Source organism: Chenopodium album, chromosome 17 (assembly GCF_948465745.1).
Source record: "Chenopodium album chromosome 17, dcCheAlbu1.1, whole genome shotgun sequence".
NCBI classification, from domain to species: domain Eukaryota; kingdom Viridiplantae; phylum Streptophyta; class Magnoliopsida; order Caryophyllales; family Amaranthaceae; genus Chenopodium; species Chenopodium album.
Genome location: NC_137850.1, coordinates 48,211,955 through 48,237,546, shown reverse-complemented (window position 1 = coordinate 48,237,546; position 25,592 = coordinate 48,211,955). Strand labels below are relative to the sequence as shown.

The 25,592-nt window shown below is 34.2% G+C and overlaps 2 protein-coding genes across 3 annotated transcripts; both read right to left on the bottom strand.

Annotated features, from left to right (window-relative positions):
• Positions 1-3,101: 3,101 nt before the first annotated feature.
• On the bottom strand, positions 3,102-4,026 carry LOC145590027 (peptidyl-prolyl cis-trans isomerase 2). The gene has a single exon (XM_081646760.1). The coding sequence runs from the start codon at positions 3,924-3,926 to the stop codon at positions 3,411-3,413; it is 516 nt and encodes a 171-aa protein (XP_081502886.1). The 5' UTR covers positions 3,927-4,026; the 3' UTR covers positions 3,102-3,410.
• Positions 4,027-5,384: 1,358 nt separating this feature from the next.
• LOC145590026 (uncharacterized) lies at positions 5,385-25,323 on the bottom strand. 2 transcript variants are annotated; one of them, XM_081646758.1, is made up of 25 exons: positions 25,153-25,323; positions 24,982-25,080; positions 24,676-24,753; positions 24,520-24,579; positions 22,921-23,078; positions 21,589-21,790; positions 21,023-21,142; positions 19,669-19,754; positions 19,467-19,577; positions 19,220-19,318; positions 18,586-18,671; positions 16,522-16,670; positions 15,469-15,612; positions 15,269-15,376; positions 14,503-14,613; positions 13,972-14,079; positions 13,612-13,722; positions 12,489-12,670; positions 11,898-12,369; positions 10,737-10,844; positions 9,590-9,648; positions 8,627-9,011; positions 6,380-7,921; positions 6,018-6,225; positions 5,385-5,925 (listed from the first exon to the last, which is right to left on the bottom strand). In XM_081646758.1, the coding sequence occupies exons 1-25, from the start codon at positions 25,279-25,281 to the stop codon at positions 5,825-5,827; spliced, it is 5,016 nt and encodes a 1,671-aa protein (XP_081502884.1). In that variant the 5' UTR covers positions 25,282-25,323; the 3' UTR covers positions 5,385-5,824. The 2 variants fall into 2 exon arrangements, with proteins under 2 accessions (XP_081502884.1, XP_081502885.1); XM_081646759.1 differs by lacking the exons at positions 21,589-21,790; positions 22,921-23,078; positions 24,520-24,579; ... (1 more) ...; positions 24,982-25,080; positions 25,153-25,323 and having other exon boundaries at positions 19,694-19,754; positions 21,023-21,067.
• Between the last annotated feature and the right edge of the window lie 269 nt (positions 25,324-25,592).

The following is a 25,592-nucleotide window of genomic DNA, read 5'->3' as shown; positions in this document are numbered from 1 at the left end:
ATAAATAAATAAATAAAAATAAAAATTGAAATACTATCTTCAATATTTTAAGCGTAGAATAGCTTAAAACCATAAAACCTACTCCGTAAGTCCGTAGAGTAGAAAACTAGAGTCAATAAATCAATGCCTCAATTTCAGCATAAATGGAGAATGCTTTACAATATTTCTAATTTTCTACGCATATGTCATTGCCCAAATAATCAAGCCCAAAACAATAAAAAATACACTTCTTTGTACACTCCTAGGTTAGCTATGTCACTGTTAATTTTCTCAAAAAAAAAAAAAAAAAATAAATAAAAAATAAAATAAAAAAAAGGCTATGTCACTGTAAGGTGTTTCAATTATTAGATATAATAATTTTCTATACGATTTTGTTCACACAATTTAAGTAATATTTTGTTGTTTGCTTTAACAATAAATTATAGTTTGAGACGAAATTAATGATTATATTGATTAAACTTTACAATTTTCGTCCTTTGAAATTGAATATAGTCTACTTTGTAATGTGAAATATGGAGTAATATTAAACATTTTATAATAAGAAAAATTGTCAAAAACAACCTTTTAAAGTGACCACTTTATAAAAAAACAACCTTATAACTTTTTTTATTACTTCAGACCTGATTACAAAATTTATTTGTCAAAGATAACCTTCTATTTTCCGGCGTTGACCCTCTGATTTCCGACATTGTCTTTTGTGTATTTGTCATGTGACTTATTTTAATTTTTTTTTTATTTGTTTTGTGTGATCCTTACTTTTGCTAAATGCACCTCTTTCCCCTCCAAATTCTTACTTAAAAACTTACTTAAAAAGTCCTGCTCTCTCATTTCCTCAATTTCATCCTTTGTCTTCAACAAAATGTCAAGGATTAATAAAACTAATTGTTTCTACAATTTAAAGTCTTCAACCATGTAATTCCTCAATTTTGAAGACAAACACTAGTTTTTGTCTCCAAATTGAGAGAGTTAAAGATCAGAGGTTTTATGTGAGTGATTTGGAGGGAAAAGTACATTTAGGAAAATAAGAGGTCATGTGACACACACACTATGGTCAATGCCGGAAATTAAAGGATTAATGTCGAAAAGTAGGTTTAGATTGTCTTTGATAAAAAAATATTTGTAATCAGGTATAAAGTAAAAAAAAAAATGATAAAAAAAAATTATAAGCTTGTTTCTAATAAAGTGATTGCTTTAAAAGTTATTTTTAACAATTTTCCCTTTAGAATATTGGATCAAGCTAATACCAACGGAGAAAATGTTCATTTTTGACTTTAAATCAAGCTAAATCCACTTTAGCATCTTATATGTCGAAGAAAACCACTTCTTTTTTGTTAGCAGTGTTTAGTACTCTCTCCTAGAAGCCAATTATGAATTACTCCGTATAAAGATTTCATATTTCTTTTTTTTTTTTTTAGGAAAATAATCAATATGTAAGTGGCCATTTTGCTACCAGTGCTTTATTTATTTATTTATTTTCATTTTCATTTATTTTAGAAAAGGGAAAGGAATAAAGCTTTTTTTAAAAATCTTTTTGACTAAAAGTTTCCACCAATAGATATGCCAAATGCTAAAGCTGTGGTTGTCAATTTTTATTTGCCACTAATATCCGTGTTTCATGAATCAAGTATCAACATCTGTTAAAAGAATGAGTTCCTTTTTTTTTTTTTTTTTTTTTTTTTTACCTCAATCTTATCTATTGTATACATAGTTTTCACTTGAATAGACAAGTTGTTTAAATTAGATAAACTTTAGGTGAAATGACTAAGATTAGATATGGAGGAACAAGTGAGGGATTGAGCTGGGATGATCTACTGAATTTTTCACGTACTACTACTACTTGTAAATTAATGCAATAGTTAATTTTATACTATATTTTAATATCAATGTCACTTTAAAAACAACACTAAGGTAATCCAAAATACTACAGTAATGTAATCTAACATGTACGGAGTATTTAAGAATTTAACCAATACCTTCGTAAATATGAAAATTGCTAGCACGATTTATACTACCTCCGTCAAATGTTATGTGCAGCTTTAAAATATTTTATATCTCATAAATAATATTTCAAAGTTGCACATAACATTTAACGGAAGTAGTATATTAAATCTAGTATAGAGTTTATCAAGTGAAAAAGCAAAAAGATTGCAAAATGGAAACAGTATCTAGCAATTTTCATTTATCACTCCATTTCAACTGCTCTACATCCTCTTTCGTGTAAAAAGTGATTTAATGTGGAACAAATTTCAATATTTAATTGAGAATTTACTAATTTCAAATATTGTAATTAGTACTCAATTACCTCCTTGAGCAAATGATGCAAGTAAATTCTCAATTACCTCCTTGAGCAATTTATACATCAATTATAATTAATAGTCCCTCTAACCTATTATTAAAGTCTCATTTCTCTTAATTATGTAAATAATAAATATTTGAAATAGGTTTATAATTTAAGGCCAGAAAGAGTAGTAAATTTTCAATAACCTCTTGAGCTGTTGGACTACGTACTACATTTACCATCATTCTACAAAATCTCAAAATAAATCAGTCTAAATTGTATTTGCTCGGATTTTGGAGACTATTATACTCTTCTATTCAAGTGATGTAAACAGCCCAACTACCAAGCCCAAGAAATAGATCATTCCAGAAACAGCCAAATAGTACCGCGTTTCACAGATATTATATTTTATTCATTTTAAGTAATACGTGTCGAATCATAAGACAATCACGTGACCTACCCATAAAAATCCTCATCCAAATTTCCTACACCACACCCCCTCTGCTACTCTTTCATTAGTTGTCATATTTTCCGTACTTTCTCTCTCCTCCCATTTTTTGTCTTCTTCCTCCATTTCCAACCGTTAGATCCACCTTCACTACCATCTCTTTATGCCACCATTTTTCTCATTTTTGCATTTTCATCAAGGATTGATCAGTAGATCACAATTAAAAATCCAAAATACAAATAGACGAGATTCGATCACAAATTTTACAAGATACAACTCCAACACAAACTTAATAGACGAGATTCAATCACAAGTTATTATGGAGTGAGTAATAACGATATGAAAAACAAGTTAGAGTAGAAGTGCATAGAGAAATGAAGATTAAACTAGATAATTTTCATTATTAACCCAAATGCCCTAAGAAGAGAAACATGATCATCATCAAACAACACCATAACACAAACGAAAAACACAGAAGAAAAAAAAAAAAAAAAAAAACTGAATAAAAATCACAATCTCTCTCCTCTTCTCTCAAACTTTCCTTCTCCTAAAACCCTAAAAAAAACAACCATATTATTTCACTAACAGATTAGATAGATAGATAGACGAAGATCAGATCTAACATCTAAGATCAGACCAAACGATAGTTGAAGATGAAGATGATGATGATACGATCAAATCTCCTCAAAGTTGACCACAATCAGCAATAATAACAGGCTTAGCACACTTTCCACTTCCAGATCCAACCTTCTCGATGGTTCTAACAACATCCATACCTTCAATGACCTTACCGAACACACAGTGCTTGCCATCGAGCCACTCGGTCTTCTCAGTGCAGATGAAGAACTGTGACCCGTTGGTGTTGGGACCAGCGTTAGCCATGGAAAGGATTCCGGGACCAGTGTGCTTCAACTTGAAGTTTTCGTCGGCGAATTTCTCACCGTAAATTGACTCGCCGCCGGTGCCATTTCCGGCGGTGAAATCACCACCTTGACACATGAATTTTGGGATCACACGGTGGAATCCGGAGCCCTTGTAGTGGAGAGGCTTGCCTTTACGGCCGACGCCCTTCTCGCCGGTGCAAAGAGCACGGAAATTCTCGGCGGTTTGGGGAACGACGTCGGCGAAAAGCTCCATCACAATTCTTCCGACGGGTTCGCCGCCGACTGTCATGTCGAAGAAGACCTTTGGGTTCGACATTTTCTAGGGTTTTGAGAAATCGATTAATTTGGGGTTTTGATGATTTTTTTGATTGACTTAGGGTTTGTTGTGATTGAAGATGGTGGGGTGAAGGGGAGAGAAGGGGTTTATATAGAGGGGTTTTAGAAGGGTAAGTTAGGGATTTCGATCGTGGGTTGATCTGAGCCGTTGACATTGGACACGTGGTTGGAATTGTGGAGCGTTGATTAACTAGAGTTAAGTTGGAAGGAACCAGGGTTAGGATAAATTGAAGGATATCCGGTAAACAGTGCTTTAGTGGAAGGGTGTGAGATCCGGTTTTCCGCTTCTCTGTGTGGTTTTTCTTATTTTCATTTTTAAAAAAAGATTAAGATGTAAAAAAGCACTATTAATGCTGTAACGGATATATATCCCAGTCTCATTTCTCAAACCCAAAATATTTTTCTTCAGAAAAACCCCTAAAATATATTTTTAATTTTTTTTTAAATGAAGAAAAATAAATTTGGTTTTTTTTTTTTTTTTTTTTTTTTTTTTTTTTTTTATAAAAAAAATAATAAATTTGGGTGTTTTTTTTTTAGGGAAAAAAAAATAAAATTGGTTGATACTCTATAATATATTTTTTTTTTGTTCCTTTGAAGAAAAGTCATTGTTTTTTTTTTTGACACAAGAAAAGTCATTGTTATATTTATTATTACGTCTTAATTCAATGGTTATAAAATCATTTTGAAAAGTACGAAAAATTTGTAATTTTGATAATTCATTATAATATGAATTACAGATTTGATACTTTTTTTTTTCCCTTTCTTTTTTCAAAAAGTAACATATTATGACTTAAAAAATTTAATGGGTTAGAACTTAGAAACGGAAAATATATTAATAATACGAAGTAGTAGTCAATGATTAAAAGAGAGCGAGGGATAGCTCAAGTGGTTAAATCTCCTCTCAATCTCAAGAGACCTAATGAATAATTAAAAAAAAATAATTGAACTTAGATTGTTATTTTTGCTTCCCACCCTTCCGTGTTCTACCCAATAAATCCAATGTACGGAGGATAAATCATTCTCAGGTTTTTCCTTTCGATGATAGTCTCATGTATTGCTGCCTTGAACATGTTAAGATGTCTACACTAATTAATATAACATAAATGTTGTCGTACTGTCATGGACATATTCCTACATTTGCACATTATAATGATTAGCCTCACGTTTAACCTGAATTTTCCATGTTAAATTACAAATTCTTAAGTGACCCTAACATAATGGACAAGGGTGTTGAATTGGAAAAGATTTTATTGAGGTTAACCTTTCAACACCACCTACCCATCATTGTTCTCTTTCTTTTTGTTGATTAAAATTCCCATCATTATTATCATTCTTATTTTTGGCAACGCCCATCATTTTCTAGATAAACACTCAAAAGAAAAGGACTAAAAAAAATTAGAGACGCTCCATTTAGCTAAATATTGTCATGTTTTCTTTTGAGGCATGCTATATACGAACATGAAATACAAAGTAGAAGATTTTTTTGTTACTAGATTAAAGAGCCGGGCTAGGCCAAATCTCAGGCTCAACTTCGTGATAGACCATGACGGGCATCTTGGCCGGGCTTTTAGATCACCTCTACTATCTTTACAGCTGAAAAAATAAACAATATAAGAGCCCAGAGATGTGAATGATCAAGCTCAAACTCGAATAGTTTTGCCTCGTCAAATTGAATGGGAAAAGTATCTCTCGTAGTGGGTATATGGAATTTTTCTTACTTGCACTTCTCTCCAGCTCTTTTTCTAACCCCCCTAAAAATCACGCTAGTGACCAGATGCAACGAAGGTCACAATATTCTATAGAAACATAAAGGGAACTACTTTTACAATATTCTGTACAAGTTTTGGACAAAACACTTATCTTGCTATATAGCGGAATTTACAAAATCCCTTCGTTTTGTAACAAACCTGGATACACAAATGATACAATTTGCTTCAAATGCTTCATTGACGAATTCATGAACGCTTGTCCTTCAGTAGCTGCAACCAAAGTATTAAGATTAACACTATTAAAATTGATAAACTAAGGTTTATAAACAGTCTTCTGCAGAAATGACTTGCAAGTGACTTACCTCGGACCAAAAATCTCATTTGTTTAGAGAAATCTTCGACACGCCCCATCACGGGTCTAATTCCGCAGATTTGAGAGACACAATGTTCCAAATACAGAGCCATTTCCACTATCTTAAGCAATAAAAGGCAGACTGTTTGGGTGTCAGGTTGAATTTGTTTAGATCTATTGCTTTCGCAAACTTCAGTAACGATTGCAATGGTCTGGTCCTGGATTTCAATAAAGCCGTAAAACGATCAGAAGTCAGAATCCAAGGTTCATATGTAATGAAAAGGCATTATGGCATAATGACAAATTGATCATCTAATCAAAGTGGTTGTTAACTGATGATGTAAAATCTAAACAACAGGAGAAACATATTACCTGCAAATAATGTAATATTTCTGGATCTGGAAGCTCTGGGAAATGGGAAAGATCAATGAAACCCAGTTCTTCTGCTCGTCCAGCAGCATCTTTAGCTTGTAGGAGTAAGAATTTCAAGATGAGAAATGTGATATTATATATCTGTACAGCAACAGTATCTGAGAAGTATGTAGATCTCCCTGACTCAGCATTTCCATTTACTTGGTCCGTCACCACAATAGCAGTCTGTGAATATTCATCAGGGAGACTGGCAGCTGGAGCACACCCAAGAGCAGCAGCAGCAAACCATCCATTTCTGCTATTTACAAATGATGGTTTTTTGTAATAATCATTTTCCTCTTTGGACATAGGAGCACATAAAAGAGGCACAGGCCGGCCAGACGACTCTCCAAGACGGTGACTTCTCCTACTAATGAAAGCTAAAAGATGGATAATACTACCCCGAAGCTCAGAACCCATTTCTTTGGTGGCCTTTACCCATGAGTTTCTATGCTTGGCAAGGATGCAAAGCAACATAAGAGTATGCTCCATCTCTCTAAAAGCAGATAAAGAGGTCTTCCTCTTCTGAGCTCGTGCACGTTTCTTGTCATGATCATCAGATGGGATGTCAGGTGCACTAAGATGAAAAGCTATCAGATACGCTTTTTCAGAGAAGAAATATGATATCATGTTATCTACCACTTCGTTGCGAAGCGAAGTTTCTCCTAAAGAACAAATTGTTTCTGTAAGAACAGCCAAGCCTAATCCCCAAATAAACTGTGGCTTTTCAATCTCAGCTCCCACCATTGTGGATTTCTCAGGCCTAACCCAGTTAGCCACACAGCCATTTGATATTTCGGCAAACAAAACTCTCAGAGATGACAAGAAACCAGAAGCAACAATCATCTCGGCACCTCCTCTCACACTTGCAAGGGTCAAAAGAAACTTCATTATAACTGGAAGAGATTCAAAGCAGCTCTGATCATGAAGCTTGAGAATGAGTTGCTGCAACTGAAGATGTTGTTGGATGATGGGGAGCCATGTGCTGGGTGCCAATAATTTCTTAATTATTAGGTCAATGGTTGCAAGGGTGATAGATTGATCAGGAATTTCAGTGCAGCTGCAAAGTATTGGCAATATGGCCAAACAATTATTAATCACTTCACTAGAGACTTCAGATTCACTGCCATTTGTGCTTGAAGAAGAGATACTGTGAGAACTTTGATCCACCACCAAATGAAGCAGCATTAATAAGGACCTAATTATTTGTTTAACCTTGTTACCAAATAGTCTAGACTCAAGCAGTTTTTTCACACCAAAACCGCAAGTTTTCAGTATGACCAAACAAGTAGGCGAAGGCATGCCACTGTCAACATGCCTAACAAGACAAAGAAGCAATTCTGTCTGAGCAGCTACATAATTAAGAACTTCCTGAGGTGGAGCATCGGATGCAGCTGTCAGTAATCCCAAAGTTGTTTGTAACTCATTGCATTCATGATCTACACAGGAAAGAAGTCTGTCCCTGGATATTTTCTTCAACATACTCTTCTGTTTGTTCACCGACTGAATTAGACAAGACAAAGATCATAGATCAGTGAAATGAACAAAGATTATCATCCTATGCACTGTTCAAGCAGCATTGCAACATTCCAAAATGACAATTTAGAATAGTCAACATGAAATGAACCATCTATCGAAACTATTTATCAGCAAGTTATGGATAGATTATACTCCGTAACAGTTCAGAGAGGTCTTATGGATAAATTTAACATGTGCTGCTTAAGAAAGGATCTTACTTACAAATATCCTACTGAATTAAGAAGATTTATACTCTGTAACAGTTCAGAAAGGTCTTAAAGACATCTCATATTTGAAGCTATACCACCTAGTTTAAATTGAATAAGTGATAAACCACATAATGTAGAGTTGCAATCAAAAAGACCAATTGGAAATAGGAAAGACAACCTTTAGGAAAAAGGATTGAGAATTGTTCAATGCATGTTTATAAAATAGACACTATAGAAGTAAACATGTAATTGCAGAATGCAACCAAATTGATCAATTGAAATCATAGAAGATAAATGCTCCGGTAGATCCAGCCTACTGAGTACTCACAGAGAAGTGGGCAAATGCACATTCCAGATGGCTATCCTTAAGAACCACACTAAAGAACTAATCATAGTAATCAAGTCTTTTATGACTATGCAGAACTTACCCAAAATTCAGATAATGATAACATAAGCAAACTAAGGAAAGCTAGAAACTTACATCCCCCATATCGAGAGTTAAAATTGTTACAAGAGCTCGCAACGCTGGGAGTCTTGAACCAAGGATTAACAGCATGGAGTTGGCACGCTGCACATAAAACAATGTATTCTCCGCTATCTTTTTTGACGCTTTCCATTCCGAGCAATCCCAAATATGAAGGCCAATGTCACGTTGGAGGCGCCAAAGATCAAATAGGTAAGCATTGTTGGCTCCTGCCGAGTAGTCATTAACACACTTCTTCTGGTAAGCTTGCAGAAGATTTGAGCTAGATAAGAACTGGGAAAGCTCCTTGAATGCACCATGCTCAATGTCACGTCCCTCCAACTCTCCTTGCAGATGATAATAGAGATCATTGAGTATCAAGTTCTTTATGTGGATTCCTTCACTGAAAGAAAAGAACAATATCCCATTACACCAGAGTACAAGTGCACTAAGGATCCTAAAGACAAACAAATAGCAGGGATGGAGAATGCAAGAGTTCAATTTTTGAAATAAATGCACGAAAGGCATTCAGAAAAGACATAAAATAAATTGGATATGCATCACATAGCCAAAAGATCCAATCAGTATGTAAATTCTTTAAAACACAGATGTCGCTCCAGACCTCCAGTTACACAAGCAGCCATCACATCTTTTTGGCAGACACACATTTTATGACACTGGCGTACATTTTTTATATATAAAAGTAGCTATCTAATTCATCCCACAAACTGGAAAACTCATTCCTCAAACAATAATAGCCTTCAGAATAACTATTTTATAAAAACCAATCTTGTTATTTCTCAACTGAACTAATTTTCACAAACAATTTTCATCTTTCATTTGACGTGGTACTCACACCTGTAACCACGCTGAGCATATTGGGTGCATAACCTTCAGAAATAATCTTATAATTTCTCAACTGAACTAATTCTCACAATCTCACAAATAGTTTTCATCCTTCATTTGACTGGATATTCATACCTGTAACAATGCTGAGCATATTGGGTGCACAATTCCGAAAACGCAGGTAGCTTGAATAACTGCATGAAGTTACCATAATAAATAATCAGACTACGGCATCAGAAGAGGAAAGAAGGCGAATAATATGTTAGTATGAGCATACACACAAAAATGGAACACATCAAATTCTATAGTATATTATTCCATCATAATCTGCTTGCAACTTACTTTTCACAGTTTTCAAGATTTAAAAATACACAATACTTGTTCACGGCTATAAATTTGTTTGCTTATTATTCAATAACATAGAAGTATACAATCCATACAGGTTCCTTTTGTTAACTTTCTCATAAAACATCATTTCATCACCAACCAAAAAGTGATCAATTGTCTTTATCAAAACCTAATGATACTAATTCATACTAATAGTAGTAGTAGATCTTAAGCATGAAAATATAATCCTTATACTAACTGAAACTGTCACTCTTTTTCACAACATAATAAACAAATAAGCACAACTTCATAATTACCAATGAGAGCTTAATAGGTACACATCATATTATTGAAGATCTCGAAAAATAAGATGAGAACAATCACATCTCATGCATTCCAAAACATATACTTCCTCCGTTCTATTAATATTGCAACAATGGAATTTCTGCACTATTCATCACTCTTGTTTGACCATATAATATGATTTATACATTCAGAAAAATAGTCATTTGGGATATTGTTGGATTCGTCTCATAAAATACTTTTACAATATCAAATTTTTATAATTTTTACTCTTACACAATTATAGATATTTAGCATATAAAATGAGCTTTGGGATGCGTAATTTCATCCTAGTTGCAATATTAATAGAACGGAGGATGTAGCTTGTTAACATTTCAATCTATATGTAATTCTCTTCTTCTGACAGGTTAACACATGAATTCTTTCCCTAAACAAGATATCCTCTGTCCATAGATATATTCAAGACAACATATGCATACATCTTTTGGATGTAGGGACATGTGGCAAGGAGTACTGAGTACAAGTTCTATGAGCAGTAAACTTAATAAGGTTAGTAAACACATTCAAGATATAATATACAACTATGAAAGAGATATATTAAGAGGCCCACATAGCAGGTGGAACCTTCAGCATGAAAGAAAAAGGAACTGACCTTTGTAGACAATGCGGTAACTTCTGCTATGAAAGATAAAGACATGCTGCCAGAATCACCTGTGGCCAACTTCCCAATTATGTGTGAAACAAGCAAACCAAAAGCAATCTGCAGGGAGGACATAAAATAAATTGTAAAATATAGAAAGAAATCAAGAACACAGCATGCATCCCAGAAACCACTATCATTCTGGAACTTGGGTAGGGAAAAGAAAACAGCTGACCTTGGTACACAGTGCATCATTTAGAAAACAATTAGGTGAAGCATAAAAAAAAGTTGCTCGAGGATAGTCCAGTTTATAAATAACAATATTTAAACTAAATGGAGAGAGAGAGAACAGCACCTATTAAAAGCTAGTACATTCAATAATATCACTATAGTATCTTTTATATAAACCTGAGATGAACTAAATAAACCCAATAGAGAGATTCTCCCTTCATTCCTTTTCTTTGTCCCGTTTGCCTTTTGGCACAATGCTCAATGCACATATTCCAGCACCAAAATCTCTAAGCAGGAATAAAAAATAATACTTCCTCCTTTTCACTAAGGCCCCGTTTGGTTTGATGTAAAACATTTTTAATGAAAAATTAGTTTTCATGGAAAACATATTTTCAAGGAAAACCATACTTGCAAGATAGTTTTCCGTTGTTTGGTTCGTACAAGAAAAGTTAAAGAAAAATTAAAAATAAGAGTGGAAATGTGGGGATAGATGAAAAGAAAGTATAAAGGAGATAAGGAGGGATTCGCCTCAATATATACTTTCACAACATCAAAATTTAACTTTTACTTATCGATAATTAAAGAGATTAGTAATTGCAATAATGCATTGGAAAGCGTGAAATGAGAGGTGTTGTGATTTTGGTGAAACTGCATATATTGAGACTAAACATCGAGATGAATCTAACATCCCAATGAATATTTTTTTTCTCATATTTATCAATGATTTTTCATTGTTTAAGTTGATCTATCCTGAAAATTGGAGATACTAAATGGGAATATTGGACAAATAAAAAGAAACAGAATAATAATAGTGCATACGCACTTCAGATTATGATGAATAGCAACAAAGATTCAATATTTTAAACTATCTTTTGAGTAACAAGGAAGATAAGGATAAAAATGAAGCCTCAACAATGTCACAAGGTAATACAATAAACTAACCTTTGCTTGAAGATAAACATCAGTATCATACATGCAAGCTGCAGAAGATTTTAGAAGATTGCTCAAACAAGGGGTATCAGACCAAGATAGCAGGATATCTTCTAGCTGCTCAGATTCTGCGGAACCTTGTGCATTATTCCCAACACCACCAATTCCTTCTTTCAAGGATTGATCAGTTTGTCTCATCAGGGACTTGACATGCATTAATTTCTTTTGCAGGAATATTTCTAAGGCCATAATGTCCAATGCAGCAGACTGACATTGATACTCATAAGATAATTTTTGGGCCTCAGTTTCAGGAAGATTTATCGGCAAGGGAGCTTCTTTACGACTGATGAGAATTACAGATTCAGACAACTGTTTCCAAAACATCTTACATTTTCTGATGGCCTTCAAAATATCAAAATACTGAGCAGCTCCTTGCCACAGTGCTTTCATAAGATTCAGTATACTCAAAAGAACTCTGGCATTCCTGGATGTAAGATACAGAAGATGAAAAAAATTAGCTTGGAATAACTTTTTTTTAAGGGGGGTGTGGCATACAATTATATTGGCTTACAAGATTGATATACAATGCATCACTCTTATTACCTCTCAATAAGTGTAACAGATCTATCAACATAAAGCACAAGCATATCCACTAGATGTGTTGCATTGTCAGATTTCAAAGCCTGGGAAGTTGAATAACATCCCTTTTCAATTAGATCACCATTAGTCCCTAAATGGTCAGCTCTTATCTCTTCACCAGCAAATATAGCAGCGAGAAAAGCAGGCTGCACAAGCAGAATAGTAAATAATGTAAACAGACACCAAAGCAGGAAGAAAGTAAGATGTGGTACCAGATAAGTGGTAACATAAAACTCAACATGAGAAAAGATTTACATGCTTGCTTTTCATTCTCGTTGGAAGAGCACTAAAACCATGATAAGGGGGAATATTATTGCACAGACCAACAAACTCAAATAAAAATTGGAATTACACTTAAGCAGGGTACTGCACTACATAGAACAGCTGTCATGGCAGCCTAAATTCAATGCGAATCTAATTATAAAATATTCAACATAACAAAAATAATCATTTACATTATCAAAAAGTGTTTTTTAGCTTAGCGCCTTAGCATTGTCTAAAGCTGAGTATCTCACATGGTGGACCAAGCTCAATTAAACCCAAGAAGATATGACTCTAACCATGTCTACAAAAAGCACAAGTTCTCTCCAATCAAATATTTGATAATAACAAAAGCCCAAGTTCTCTAAAGTTTGGCTCCATTTGACTTGCAAAGGTTTTCAAGTTGTATGTAGCATGTGCCTCAGTCAGTCAGTCTTGGCTTGCACAAGTAGTCCATGGAAACTTATTTCTCCATAATATGGGCATCACTATTCCAACTCCAAAACTTCCATATCCACGGATTCCATCTTGATAGTTGGATTGTATTTGCGTACTTGGTACCCATTACTACAGCATAGCTCTTGTTTCACCTAATTAAACTATAGTCCAAGAAACTTCCTAAACACATTTATAGGTATGACAGAAAAAAGAGAGTGGAAGCAGATGTAGACATAGCTAGATAATTCATACAGTCAGCAATAGTTTACTCCAGCATAAAATTCAATTTTTTTTTAAAGCACAACTTAATTCATTCATATAGAGTCAACAATAGGACACTCTGGCATCATTACAGTTTCTTATTGAAAAGTACTGAAACGCAACAAACCTGGTGAGTTGCTGCAGAAGTGAGTAGCTCAATAGCTGCTACAAAGAGGGGTTCATTTCTTTCAGGCTGTTCACGAATAATACTTTCAATGGCAGATCTTAGTTGCATAACCTGAGGCAAAACAGTTTCAGAAAGCTCAAAATATGGAATCTCCTCATTTAGTTCTTCAGGCAAACAATACAATCAAATAAAAATTTATTTAGACCAACATATCAAGCTTTTAAAGACAAAGACTTATACACAGCCACAAAGTCTGTGTCCAGGATAAAGATAGACAATAAGATTCCCATTGATTTTTAATTTCAACCCACAGCACATAGAGTTTGATTGAACAATATTGTTCCAGATATAAAATTCAACCTGTTTAGCACCGAGACCGAAGTTTGAGTTTCCAGATAGATAAGGTTGCAAACGATCAGCAGTCCGGCACAGCAGTGAAAGTGCTATAGTAGCTCCCAATTGTATAGCCTGCATAGTGCTCCAATTAGCATACTCTATACATGTATCTAATTAAAACAGAAATATTTACAAATTTTCTGATCCTCTTAATTATCTCATAATACCTCTGTTCTTGAAGTTCTTTATGCTTTCCGTTTCAGTCAATTACTAAAAGTTCTTCACACTTTTGCTTAATTCTATTTTTTGCAAATTCATTTTACTACCTCACCCCCTTCTCCTCACAATGTTTACTTTTCTCCAACCCACTAAACACATCGACATTTTTACCCAATTGCCTTAATTTGTGCGCAAACACTAATCGTAAAGAACTTCTGGCAATGGAGGTAGTATATGACAATAGAATGTGATAGTTAATTTTTCTTTCAATTTCAACAGCCCTAATTAGATTGACTTAAGAAGGAAATCTTATGATAAAAAAGACTTAAAGCATACAGGATTTCGGAAATACGAGATTAAGGATGCCAGGGCCTCAACAACAGGAATCGGCTTAGTAGAGTTTGACAGCAACGCTTGGTAGAAGACTGGCAAGCCAGAGTAGTCATCCTGTAAAATAGCAGGGGAATATGGCAGGTAAATACAATGTTGTCCAAGAATAGTTGCAAATAAATCAAGATGTACCTTGAAATGAATTACAGCCATATGTGAAGCATTAAATTCTATAAAAGTTATACCATGATCTATGGCTTCTTACGTACTCCCTTGAGTCCCTCCTTTGCATATAGTTGTTTCACTTCATTTTACATGCTTTTTATGGCTGATGTTCAAGGGTGGTGTAAGGGTATAAATGTAGAGTAAAGCAAGGGTTGATAGAAACACAAGGGTATAAATACCAATTTGAGTCGGAGGCAAAAGTTACTTTGGAGAAAAAAAAAAAATTATATATATAAAAATAAAAAATAAAAAAAAGGCAGCACAACTACTTTAAAACACCACGAAAAGAATGTAAAACAACTAATTAAAAATGGCGGGAGTAAAAGATCTAAAGCTTTGGAAGGAATATCTATCATATTGTACCCGAGATAAAATAACAAACTTAAACAAAGGCTAATAGAAGATCTATTTAGTAGTTACACAACCTACTTCAGGATACCTTCCCCTTATCCTGTCCCCTCTTTGTAGTTATTCTTGTGGACAGGGAGGATTTTGTTCAACATTCATAATGTAAATGAGATCTATATTGCAAAGAGAGAAGTAGTACCTCTGGGAAGGTGGAGAGAATGTTCACTAGAATATCCAACATGGAGGATATTGCATGCTGCAACCCATCAATCTCTCTCCAATCATAAAGTCTACTGACGATGAGTTTCTGAGCATAAAAGGAAACATTTAACTCTACAATTGAAAAGTAAAAAACCTAGACATAAGGATGAATGTAAATTTAAAATGAGTCACAATTACCTCTAATGCTGGTGATGTTGTACATAGAATTCGAAGTATCATACCATGGATGGAAGAATCAGAAAGTATAATATCTTTGATATACCCACCAAGCTTTGTCAGGTATGGGACAGATATAATGCTCATTTTCAGCACTTCAAGCACCTGTGCAGAAAGGAGAAATAAGATGACACAAGAAAGAATCAGGAAACAGTTTTGTTTTTATTACTAAAACAGCAATAGAAATTCTAGAAAAAAAAAAAAAAAAAAAAAAAAGCCATTAATTGGTGTAGTGTCCTATTCTGCAGAAGAAACATCCACAGATGTGGCCCTGAAGCAATCATATCTATGAATCTATCCAATGTGGTCAGGCATTTGAACCCTTCCCATCTCTTAGAGATGCATGACAAATACATGATTATGATGTGAGGGGAGCTCTAAACAGAAAATCTACCAACAGGACAGTTATCATCAAATGCAATTTGGTAAGAACGAAATAATCTGTTTCTATGCAGACTAAAGTCTGTCAACATAATCTATTTGTTTGCAAATAATATCTCTCAAAACAATCCGTTACTTCGGAAATTAATGTCTATCAACATAATCACTATGAATGTAGCATGCGAGTAAATGTATGGTACCAGGCTTTTGACAGAGTCATATACTGATATAACAGCCTCCTAACTTTCAACTACATTCAGACTCCTATAGTCCTATTTCAAGACTTTTGATACTACAAATATTGACTTGATACTCGGATTGTTACAGGATATTTGTTTTATCATCGCAAAATTCCATAATTAATAGTTATGGAGACATTTGTTTAAAAAGAAGGTGCTGATGTGCATATCCCATAAAAGGGCAAACCAAAACATATCATAAAGTTCAAGATGAGAGCAGAGGATGATGTATTGGAAATTCTGAAGACCACATTCTATTTATCATTTAGTATATCCAGATAACTATAAAAGTCAATTGATTATGGAACTTCACAGTGATTATGCAACTTCTTAGCCACACAAAATAAGGCAAAAGAAAACTAGAAGGTACCATAGAAAGAAAAATATTACATACTTTCAGAGTCACATTCCATCGATCTTGCTTCACCTTATATTTCCAGTACTCATGATTTACAAAGACATACTGAAGACAGAACATGACAAGAGCATGGGAAAATTCATTTTCTACCCCAGCTCCAAGAAGTTGCTCGGTGAATTCCAAAACTGCAATATCAAACAAAGTTGTATGAAACCTCTGTAATATATTATAGTAGTATGACAAATACGTAGTGATAGAAATGGCAAAGATTAGAAAATAAACGAGAGCAAATAAAGATTAGGTATAAGAATGTGTCATAGATGACAGATGTCGGAAGCCAGTGACGAACAATAGGATATCTAGAAAACTCCAGGATGGTTCCAGCACTCTAATCCTAGATGGCAGTTATTTATAAAATTTTCATACACCACTATCAAACTCAGAAGCAAAACAGGGTAGGATGAAAGGCAGGGAAAAGAAATTACTCTATCTATTCTCCTTCCAACCAGCCCTTGAAGTTTAAACTAGTTTCTTGAGGAGTCATTTGAACATTACAAATAGTAAAAAATGACCATACAGAAAATTAAGTATACACTGACAAAATAAGGATATCTTGATGATGCAGCAAGAATTCCAATAAACCTTGCACCAAAACATCTATCAAAGTTCCACTTTAGGAAACATCAGGAGGAAATCAGAATACACAATATCTTTTTTAGATCCTAATTCCCATTCAAGATACCTTAATCTATTGTCAGACAGAGCTCGGTAATTTGACATAGGACCTCAAGATGTAACAACTAAATCAACAGCGTCTTATATATTATAAAAAAAAAAAAAAATTAACAAACTTATAGCTTGGCAGAAAAGAACAAAGGGTTTTCCGATTTGTAGGCAAAGTTTATAAATGTTAATATGTATGATTGTAGCTAAGTTGATTGATTAATCAAACGCATTATATAATCACTAGATGTTAGCACTTTAGACAATTTAAATGAATGATTGAACTACTTTGCTGCATGGGCACTTATGCATATTGAAAAGAATGACAACCTTTCCTTTTTGAGTACTGTTTCATCTTCTATATAATTATTGCCTGTACCTTTAACTGACACACACAATAATTTGAGAAATATATTTTCCGTGGAACATAAAAGTAATACACATTAACACTCTCTTCATTTATTAATTACATACAGCTTCTTACACATTTGAATGCACGTATAAGTCGGTGGCTAAGAGAAAGTACGAAAAAGAAAACTAAGCTAAAATAATATTTCATATTAAACCCAATTTCATAATGTAAGTGGTACATGTTTACTTAAGTTACACCACAAGAAAACTCACAAATGAAGAGTGATAATAAAGTAAGAACACCAAAGAAGAGAAAGAAGGGAAATGATAAATTTAGATTATAATGAGGATTGTTTTTGCAGGACCAGAATTTATCTACAATAACTTCAAACTACTAAAGAGGGAGTGTACACTAACAAGTTAAAAAAACGATTCTGTGACTTTAGTGTGGAGAAAATAGGCAAATAGGTAACAATAATTTCCCACGCAATATTCAACCCTTTTCTGAAAAAAAAAACAAGACACCATAAGCTCAGAACAGTATAAAAATGTATAATTTGAAAAAATCCAAGGAAATTAAAAGGTGACCATCAAGGGAAGTTAACTAGGAGTAACCGATAACAAGAAAATGCTATGACTTTGGCATTGGTTACCCCCAATATCTAGCAAACAGAAGCTAGAAATGGAAGAATGCATGCTAAAACCCCAACCAGAATTACATACAAAGTTTAGATACATTTACTCAATAGAAAAGGATGAACCAGTGCAAGGGACATCTGAAGGAAAACTATGGAAGCTTTCTTTTTCCTTCCCTAGGAAAAGATACATGTAGAGAAACTAAGAGATAGTAATAGTGCAGCCACCGTCAAAGCTGATTAAATACCCAACATGATCAAGGGCCAAAACTCTATAATGAATTCAATGTAAACAATGGTAAATATAGCACGATTCCGTAAGTATGTGAATGAGTGACTGCAAAAGAGAAAGAGCAAAAGTAATAAGCATGATCAAAATCAATGTAGATACCTGAAATAGTCAGGGGACAACCACCATTGTGCTCACAATCAATCAAAAGCATTTTTGCAAGTCTTCCAGAAAGTAACCATGAACCACTGGTATAGAAATAGAAAACGTCAAATGTCAAGTTCTAAATCTTGATATGTCCATTTGTCATTCAACATTTGTACGAGATACAAAAATCTGTTTAAGTAAATCATTAAAGCAATTTACTGGAAATTATAATGCTCAAACTCTAGGTCTCAGTTTTAATTTGCTACACCCACAAATCTTGCCAGTTTTATGATAAGAGTTGTTGGAGTTTACCATAAAACTGACATATTAGATGAAAATGACAACACCAACAGTCCATTGTAAAAAACTAAAAACTACCACAGACAAGATTTTTACAGTAATCACAAGCAAATTGTGTAAGAGACGGAAGTTTCAATTACAAGATGGAATTAGGTACTGCAACCTGGTCAATCCAACGAATCCATAATTAAAAAAATAATAATAACTTAAACCCAGTAAGTAGTTAGAGGAGTTGGAATAGATGCAAACACAAAACAAATAAATGATATCCACAAAAGCAAGTAACAACAATGCATACCCATTTCACTTGAAAGTTACATGGTATAATGACCAAATGATAAGCACTAACCTTGATAAACTACTGTTCTGATCATCGAATATGCTAGATTTTCGGGACAGATCAAATATATTCATCTTCAAAACCAGAGCACTAACATGTGATGGTGAGCTGAATTCGAAGGACAATAAAAGGAAAGGAATTAATTCTCAAAAAAAAAAAAAAAAACACTTTTGTAATCTACAAACTTTGTTTGTTCAAGGAATGCTTCCAGGAAAATAGACAATCAGCCAAAACATAGAACAATTGAGAAAATTACCCTTTCATCATCTTTGCAAGAATATTAACAGTCATGGACATGGCTAAAACACTGCCACTGTATGGTGACAGATTTCTGACAAGGTTGCACAAGACTTCAACCATGTCAATCCTGCGATAAAAAGGAAATTTGACATTAAAATATTAAAAACTAGACAAGGAGAAATAAACAAAAGCAAAATGAAACTCGGACTTAAAGGTACCAGATACCACCCTCCATATGCTCACCACCATAGCTTGTTTGAAGATAAAGCGATTTGCCTATATTCATCATAGAAAAACAAACATCCTGCATATGATTAAGCACAAGGCAGTGTGAGAGGATGTTGCAGGTAAATGGTATGCAGTGTAAAGATATATGTCATGTTTTAATCATGCAGCTAAAAACAAAGCCTATCTATTTCAGGTGAGCAGATATTGTTCCTACTGCACATGGCTTAATCCTTAATTATTTTTCAGATATGTAGCCTAAGGAACCAGCAAGAATCTTAGAGCCTTAGTCATTACCACTATCGGACACGCACAAGATAAACAGCCTACCACATTCGGAAGTCCAAACTCTCTGCTTCCTCTTGTATAAAAGATACTGATAAATTGTGATACCTCATCATACCATATTAATTTCACTATAACAGCAGGATCTTTTCACCTAGTATCATTACTCTATAAATGTTGAGTGCAGAGTATTGATGTATACTGTGAAAGTCTTCATAAGCAACGGATAGTCATGTGGAATATTTGCCTATTTTGGGATAATTTCATTCCAGAGGCCACAAGTAGAAGGGTATTAACACCTCAGCTTGACTACTCAAAACTCCTTAAAGTAGTGCATACCCTAAGTCCTGGCTATATGATGTAGGGCTCTGAGCAACAGCACTAATCTCAGTAACTCTGCAATAGCACTATGTTGTAAAGGATAACACCCTGCTATTTACACTTGGGGGAGTGCATATCAGTACATTAAACTCTCAATCTCAAACCGACCTTTACTGGTCTTCAAGGTTGTTCTTTGACTGATCGTATCTTTTTAACATAATACCCAAATTTTTTTCAAAAAATATGCCCATAACAAGGCTGGTCCAAAAAGTATAGCTGTACATTTAAGATCAGCATAAGTTTAAGATTCTTATTGTTAACCAAGTATAAAAATCTTTGATTTTAACCTTTCTTAGGTCTGAATTTATTTGACCCTCACAACCTAGGCAAGGGCCTTGGTAGAAAATTGAAGTAATGGTGAGGTAGAAAAACAAGAGTTTAACATCCGGATCCTAGAGGTTACTAAATCCAAAGCCAAGCACTGAAATTAATTGGACAAGAGGCCAAGTTAGACCAACAAAACTTTGGAGGACTAGATATACTTTCAAGGAAAATTGTGTTATAGGGTGTTGTACAGCAACATTCACCTATGAGGCTATGACCTACTTAAAATTCTATCAATAATGAAGGATTTAAATCTTATTATACAATTTCATTTGAAACAGCCAACTCCAAAACTTAGAGGCTAATTAATTCACTTAGCAATCAGCATGCCAACAAGAGTATCAAATAGCTTCTTACCATGTTGAAGGATACAACTCGACTAAAAAGGTCAAGGATCACAAGAACCTCTTCATTACCATCCAGCTCCAGCATCTGGGCTAAACGCAGAAGCAAGACAACCATCCCAGACTGCTTGTACTGCAGGTTTATGAAGCAAATGTTAATGCCACATAAAATCACTCCAGTTCAAACCAAAACAATCTAGCACCTAGTCATAGAAAATTCTAAGCAAGTAAAAAAGCACTCAATCAACCGCCTAACAAAAAAATATAAAAAATAAAAATCACATGAAGTAAAAAAAAAAAAAAAAAACGTCCACAATATTATACAATAACAGTCATCATAATAAATATCTATCATACGTTCTAGTAATGGTAAGGGAAAATGATTAAATTAACAGGGAAAATCAATTCAAAACAAGGCACCTTTGTACCTTACTATATATAATTTGTTATAGGCTAATTGTAATCATCCAGCATAAAGAAATTTAAAATGCAAGGGGCACTGAGATGGAATTTTTTTTCATCCTATGTCATGAGATCAAATGGAGCAAACAAGAAGCAAATCGAAGATACTTTAATTACCTCCCAGCGCACAAGAGCAGTTTTGGAATCAATCATTCTCAGAATACGACCACAGGTTTTACTTGGAATAAGTAAACCTTCAACAGTAGGAACATGCAATGGAATTTGAGTCTCAATTAGCTGAGATGCTCCACCGACCAATAAATCACTATCTATCTCAACCACAGACGAGATTCCAACAGATTTCTCCATGAAATTATACCTGAAAACATAAATAAGATGAGAAATCCAGAGTTATGACTTATGAGACAGTTTGATATCCCAACTTTGATTGTCAAATCATTTATGCCTAAGAGTATAATTGGACAATAAAAACTGAATCCACAAATTTTCAACATGTTCACTCTCGTTAGAAGACAAGGTTCCAGAACATGTCAAAGATTTTGTTCCCAATGCCTAAGATAACCTATGAGCATGATAACCCCATAATGCAATAAATGCATCAAACTAGAGGCAAAACTAGGTGACACTAGTTTCTGCATTGTAAGCTAGTTTCCTATTATGAGAACGATATCCTAAGTGTGCTAAGGGTGCATTGTGCATCTTTCTAAGAATCAAATACATGAAAGAGAGGAGGAGAGGGGAGGAAAAGGAGTGGACAGAGAGGGGAGGGGGGGGGGGGGGGGGGTCGCGGCAATCAACTTCCATTACTAACAAGTGGGTAAATTGGTAAGAGAGGAGCGTCAAAATCTAAATAAATAATTATGTTCCTAATATAATTTATATGACTGTATGTGGGAGATTAGTATAATTAGCATCCCTTTGAACACATGATTTCAGTTACACTAATGGTAATTATTTACTTTTTAGAGGACGGTGTATCTTCAACCTTAGAAGTTAATGTTTCTCTTGCTCATAATCAATCAAAGCCTTAATCCCATAAGTGAGTAGGCTACATAACCAAAAGTGATTATTCCATAGTCATCCACAAAAATCTTCCTCCTCCATCCCTTACGATCAATTACCTCATTCTCATGCAAATCCATTTGCTTCATATCCTTCCTAACTCCTTCCAACCAAGTCATATTTGGTCTCCCTCTACCTCCTCTCGCTCATACAGTAAAAAAACTAATTCTCTGTCCAATATAAATTAAATGTCCTGCTTTGAGTTTCAACACTTAAGTTAGCAAAATGTGAGCAATAACTATAATTATATAAATATATCATATTACGAAAAATGCAAATAAATCACATAATAAAAGCATTACGAAGCTGTATACAGCTAGGAACAAGGAAGAGGGTCAACAAGAAAATCAAACCACTGAAACTTCAAGAAATTTTCAGAGAAAAATTCATTTTTTTTACTCAACACAAAAACAAATCTTTACTCACACACACTCTGCAGGCCAGCACCCCTCAGAGACTGCAGTTAAAAAGCGAGTCAGCTCAATAGTTCTGTACGGAAATTCACCCTCCAAATTGCAAAGGAGACAACGAACAGGACCGTCAACTATGCTGCCCTTGTCCCAGAATTGAACACAAAGTGACTCCTGCAGCATATTTAAAATCAGATTACAAAAAAGAGCACTTCTCTACCAAATAAGCGATTACAAGTATAACTTGGTGTACCATAAGGTTTCACAAAATTCCATTTTTGGTGCACCGCGTTTATACTAATTCCATTTCGGTAACCTGACATTCAAAGGTTTTTTTCCCCACTTTAATGTCGTGAAATTAAGTTCTTCAACAGTTCCATTTAATTAATTTATCCCGTCAAAAAAAATAATAATACTAATAAAAATTATCACGTGTCTTTCATTATTCAATGGATAACTGATGTCATCTAAAATTTTTACGAATCCCAAGTTCTTACAAACAGCACAAAAATATAAAATGAAAAATTATTTCCCTTCCTTATATTCTGGTTTTTTACTAAATACTTTAAAAGAAGAAAATAAATCTTGGCAAATTCATCAAACACAACAAAGTATAAAAGAAGGCTTAAATTCTGCTCCAACTTGTAGTGGAATCAACATGTAAAACAAGAATCGCATGAAAGAATGTCAGGGCACCAGCATAAAATTAGAGAAAACACAGGACACCAAGGTGGAACTATGCCAAATTTCAAGGTGCATAAAGTTTTTAAAAGTAAACTGCACATTTGCTAGTTTGCAAATATCAACTTTATAAAAAGCATGCACATAATAGATGAGACTATATCAAATAACGAGCACATGGTTAACACCATTAATGTTGACCCTTTTGGATCAATAACCAAATCATACAGTACTAAAATACTACTCCCTCCCAAATTACTCGTAACGCCTTTAAGTGATAAAGGATTTAGGCAATTTAATTGGCTTTATATTCTATTGGGTGGTAGTTGCTAGTTGGGTAATTTTTTAATGGGAAATGTATCATTACTTATGAAGATGTGAGTGAGGGGATTTATTTTTATGCTTTTTATAGAAAGTAACAAGTATATTGGTCTGAAAGTCGGTGAGAAATATGAAACTATGAAAGATATTGAGGGTTCATGCCTTCGTAAAGAGTGTCGTAAGTAATTAGCGACGGCTTTATAGAAACTGATACACATCATTCGGGAAAGAGGGAGTATATTATTAAAAAAAATCCCAGAATAAGCAAAAAAAATTGTTATGAAATTAAGGAACCTTCATTTAAGAAAATTTAATGACACGTCCATCTACTTCCAAAAGAGAGTGCAAAAATGCTACTACATCCATCCCACTTTAGTTGCCCATTTGACCAAAAATGAGAGATTTTTTGGTCAAATGGGGCAAGTAAAGTGGAACAACGTGAGCGTTTATCAAGTTTAAGGAATAAGGAATTTGCCTCGCTCCATCAACCAAATGCTTCCGGCAAGTAATATATTCACAAATGTAGTTACCAATGACAAAATTCAAGAAACACTTCACAAAAAAAAAAAAAAAAAAAAAAAAAAAAAAAAAAAAAAAAAGGTAGAATACATACCTCTCCACGGTAGGTCTCACATAGGATATTTAATATAAGTCTGAAAGTATCATCTTCCAGCTGCAAAACGATGAAACCATATAGGTGAAGCTAAGATAAACTATAAACTTAGTACATTAATGATGCCCCCCTTCATCCCCAAAAGATAATAATTACCTGGGTATTAATTTCATAAGATGCAATAAATGCAGAAACAAATGTCCTCAATATGCTTCGGTATCCAGCCAGAGGTCCCTTAAGCAAAGACATACAGAACCCATCAGGAATAAAATGATAATGGCAATTGATTTCGGCAAGAACTACAGATCAATTGTCAAGTCTCTGCATAATAGTTCATAACTTCATATAGTTGCAGACTTACAGCAAAAAATGGCAAAGCAACATATCCAAGATAACAAAAGGAATAAAATCACTAACTATACTTGTTACATGTAAAGATGAATATCAGCAGGTATAACTTACATCTGAATCCTTCATCGCATCACTTTGAAGAATTTCCATAAAAATGCTCAATGAAGAAGACTCGAAGGCTTGACGAACATACCCAACATGGTCAACTTCCTGAATAAATCATTCAACATGTGCTTATAAATATGATATGTGAAAGAAAACTATATTATCAGATAAGCTTACCGTTAGCTCACTGTGTTCCCCTTTTCCAGGAAGAGATACAATCAGGCAAAGAAAAACAGCCCAGGCAAGGATCAGAGGACCCGCTTCTTTGGTTTCATAAATATCAAAACTGGATATTACAGAATCCATCTCTAGGATATCACTTGATGAAAACACACAAGAGCTATCCTTGCTGAATAATCAAAACACAAAGAAGGTTGTTAGTTGTCATATAATTGTAAATAATACAAAAGAAATACAAAACTAAAGGAGCCACAGTCGCTGGAAACTTGACCAATCAAAAGCCTATAACATTGGCTACAAGTCTTTGGCACAGCAATAGAAAACATTACAGCAGCTAAGTCCATAAGAGATATGGGCCCAATTTAAGCTTTCAACCACATTATTAGATACAGAGAAAGTTTATTTGACAGGATATTAAAGCTACTCCAGCAGAAATT

Excerpts from the sequence above, each read along its gene's own strand:
- LOC145590027 (XM_081646760.1), bottom strand. The coding sequence starts at position 3,926 with ATGTCGAACCCAAAGGTCTTCTTCGACATGACAGTCGGCGGCGAACCC.
- LOC145590026 (XM_081646758.1), bottom strand. The coding sequence starts at position 25,281 with ATGGATTCTGTAATATCCAGTTTTGATATTTATGAAACCAAAGAAGCG. Across the intron at positions 15,613-16,521 it reads GATGGAATGTGACTCTGAAA|GTGCTTGAAGTGCTGAAAAT; the intron begins GTATGTAATATT and ends CTTTCTGCACAG. Across the intron at positions 9,649-10,736 it reads TTACCGCATTGTCTACAAAG|TTATTCAAGCTACCTGCGTT; the intron begins GTCAGTTCCTTT and ends AACTTCATGCAG.